The sequence below is a fragment of the Musca vetustissima genome, unplaced genomic scaffold, assembly GCF_032173495.1.
Source record: "Musca vetustissima isolate MV318-11 ecotype Yass unplaced genomic scaffold, APGP_CSIRO_Mvet_v1 utg15419, whole genome shotgun sequence".
In the NCBI taxonomy this organism is placed as follows: Eukaryota; Metazoa; Arthropoda; class Insecta; order Diptera; family Muscidae; genus Musca; species Musca vetustissima.
This window is the reverse complement of record NW_026877864.1, coordinates 181,924-185,115: the sequence shown is the minus strand read 5'-3', so window position 1 is coordinate 185,115 and position 3,192 is coordinate 181,924. Positions and strand designations below refer to the sequence as shown.

The 3,192-nt window shown below is 37.8% G+C and overlaps 1 protein-coding gene across 1 annotated transcript; it reads left to right on the top strand.

The window, feature by feature from the left end:
- The first annotated feature begins 706 nt into the window (after positions 1-706).
- On the top strand, positions 707-2,018 carry LOC133322550 (lysosomal aspartic protease-like). Its single transcript, XM_061531536.1, has 2 exons — positions 707-733; positions 840-2,018. The coding sequence occupies exon 2, from the start codon at positions 845-847 to the stop codon at positions 1,988-1,990; it is 1,146 nt and encodes a 381-aa protein (XP_061387520.1). The 5' UTR covers positions 707-733; positions 840-844; the 3' UTR covers positions 1,991-2,018.
- The last annotated feature ends 1,174 nt before the right edge of the window (positions 2,019-3,192 follow it).

The following is a 3,192-nucleotide window of genomic DNA, read 5'->3' as shown; positions in this document are numbered from 1 at the left end:
ATCGATACACATATAATGTCTATGTCTTTGTGCAGTATAAATAATTATAATAAAAAAATAATTATATTGGTGTAAGAATAATACTGCAGGTAAAATAATCTTTCCCTCATACTAATACTAGTTTATAACAATTTGCTAGCAAACAAATTTTGTATATATTTTTTTTATTTTTGGAAAATACAAAAATAATTGCAAAGTCCAGATATTAATAGAAATACTAACAAACTGTAAAAGAACTAACAGTATTTTCATTTTAATCTATTTTATGTTGAATTTTGATAGATTTGTATTTTTAAAAATAATTTTGGATTTCGCATTTATTTAACAAAAAAAGAATGGATAAGGTTGACAAATGTCTGCAAAAATTTTTGTCAGTAGATAATTATTGATGAATATGACTGACGACATCATTTTCACACAAAAACAATGACAACTGAAGGTGTTGTGAAAAAACCCATTATCAAAATGTTATCTGTGAACAACTTCGCACCCAACATAATCGTACATCTTTTCGGAGCAGTTGATAATTCGACTGCTGATGTCCATATGCCTCCACTTGAGAGATAAAATATTCCCGAAAATAAATAAAATAAATAGAATAATCAACAAAAAATAACAAGCCTTCAAAATATGGCATCTAATAGTTTAAAAATATTTTCAGTATAAATAGAAGTGGATTTTTGGCAAACTAATTTAGTGTGTCCAATAGGCATTATTAGACACAATTTAAACGGTAAGTCTAAAATTAAATTTTAAAAATCTAAAATTAAAAAAGTTCTAAAAATAATTTAATATTTTTTTATTTACATATTAATTTATATTTATGTTCTTCTCCCCAGCAACCATGATGAAATTCTTCGTTTTCCTTACCCTCGCCGCTTTGGCTAGCGCTGAATTGGTCCGTGTACCAGTTCGCCGCCAAGAAAACTTCCAAAAATCCTTTGCCAACGTCAAGGCTGAATTGTCGGTTTTGCGCAGCAAATATGGCTTGCCCACTCCCCGTGACTATGTTGAAGAAGATTTGTCCAACACCATGAACATGGAATACTACGGCACCATCACCATCGGTACCCCACCCCAACAATTTGAAGTTTTGTTCGATTCTGGCTCCTCCAACTTGTGGGTGCCCTCCTCCAACTGCTATGCCAACAACACCGCCTGCCAAAACCACAACAAATACGACTCATCTGCCTCCTCCACCTATGTTGCCAATGGTGAATCTTTCTCCATCCAATACGGTTCTGGCAGTTTGACCGGCTACTTGTCCACCGATACCGTCATCGTCAACGGTTTGACCATCGAATCCCAAACCTTTGCTGAAGCCATGGCTGAGCCCGGCACCAGCTTTGTTGACTCCAGCTTCGATGGTATCCTCGGTATGGCCTACCAAACCATTGCCGTCGACAATGTCGTCCCTCCCTTCTACAACATGTTCGCTCAAGGTTTGGTTGATTCCGATGTCTTCTCCTTCTATTTGACCCGTGGTGGTACCTCCGACCAAGGTGGTGAATTGATCTTGGGTGGTGTTGACTCTTCTTTGTACTCCGGTGATATCACCTATGTCGATGTTTCCGAACAAGGCTACTGGCAATTCGAAATGACTAGCGCTGATATCTCTGGCAACAATGTCTGCTCCAACTGCCAAGCTATTGCCGATACTGGCACCTCTTTGATCGTCGTTCCCGAAGATGCCTACTTCACCATCAACGAAGCCATTGGTGGCAGTGAAAATGATGAAGGTCAATTCTTTGTTGACTGCTCCACCGTTTCCTCCTTGCCCAACTTGGACCTTACCATTGGCGGCACCGTCTTCACCTTGACCCCCGATATGTACATCGTCAACCTTAACGAAGATGGCACCACCTACTGTATGTCTGCCTTCACCTACATGGGTACCGATTTCTGGATCTTGGGTGATGTATTCATTGGTCCCTACTACACCGTTTTCGATTTGGGTAACAACCGTGTTGGTTTTGCTCCAATTGCCTAAATTCGATGTTTTTCATAAGGAAAAAATATAATAAATTAGGCTTTTTGTAGTCTAGAAAAAAATGTTGAAGATTTTTTTTATTTATTTCAAGAAATGGAACTTTTTGTATTCTGGGCAACTTATACAATTTTAAACCCAATATTTTAATTGTTTATCTCAATTCTTTCCTTCAGAAGGTATCACTATATTGCGGAGATACCTAAATGTCTGCCATATACGACTTAAAAATACCAAATTTCAGCGAATTTGGTTGAAAAATGCGCTCAAGAACCTCAAAATATCGAAAATTGGGGGTACCCTTATATGGGAGCTACCCGAAAAAATTGACCTATATTTATAATTTTTAGTGGGGAAATTTGGTACCCAATAAAAGCCCAATGTACCAAATTTCAGCGAATTCCGTTGAAAGCCGCGCTCAAGAACCTCAAAATACCGAAAATTGGGGGGTACACATATAAGGGTGCTACCCGAAAAAATTTACCTATTTTTATAATTTTACCGAATTTCACCGAATTCGGTGGAAAAATGCGATCAAACCCCCCAAAATACCGCAAAATTGGGGGTACCCTTATATGGGGGCTATCCGAAAATATGGACCCATATTTAAAATTTTTAGTGGAGAGATTTGCTACCCAATAAGAACTCAATGTACCAAATTTCAGCGAATTCAGTTGAAAAACGCACTCAAGAACCTCAAAATACCGAAAATTGGGGGTACCCTTATATGGGTGCTATCAGGAAAAGTGGACCGATGTTTACAATTTTTTGTGTAGATATTTGGTTGAAAATTCGGTTGAAAAACGCGTTCAAGATCCCCAAAATAAAAATTGGGGGTACCCTTATATGGGAGCTATCCGAAAAAAATGGACCTATATTTATAATTTTTGGAGGGGAGATTTGCTACCCAATAAGAACTCAAAGTACCAAATTTCAGCGAATTCGGTTGAAAAACGCACTCAAGAAATTCAAAATACCGAAAATTGGGGGTACCCTTATATGGGAGCTATGCCTAAACGTGGACCGATATATCCCATCTTCGAACTTGACCTGCCTGCAGACAAAAGACGACTCTGTGCAAAATTTTGGCGATCTATCTCAATTCGTTTAGACGCTAGAGTGATTACAACAGACGGACAGACGGACATGCTTATATCGTCATAGAATTTTATGCTGATCAAGAATATATATAGTTTATAAGGTCG

What these genes read in the sequence shown, in the direction of transcription:
- LOC133322550 (XM_061531536.1), top strand. Translation starts at nt 845, where the DNA reads ATGATGAAATTCTTCGTTTTCCTTACCCTCGCCGCTTTGGCTAGCGCT.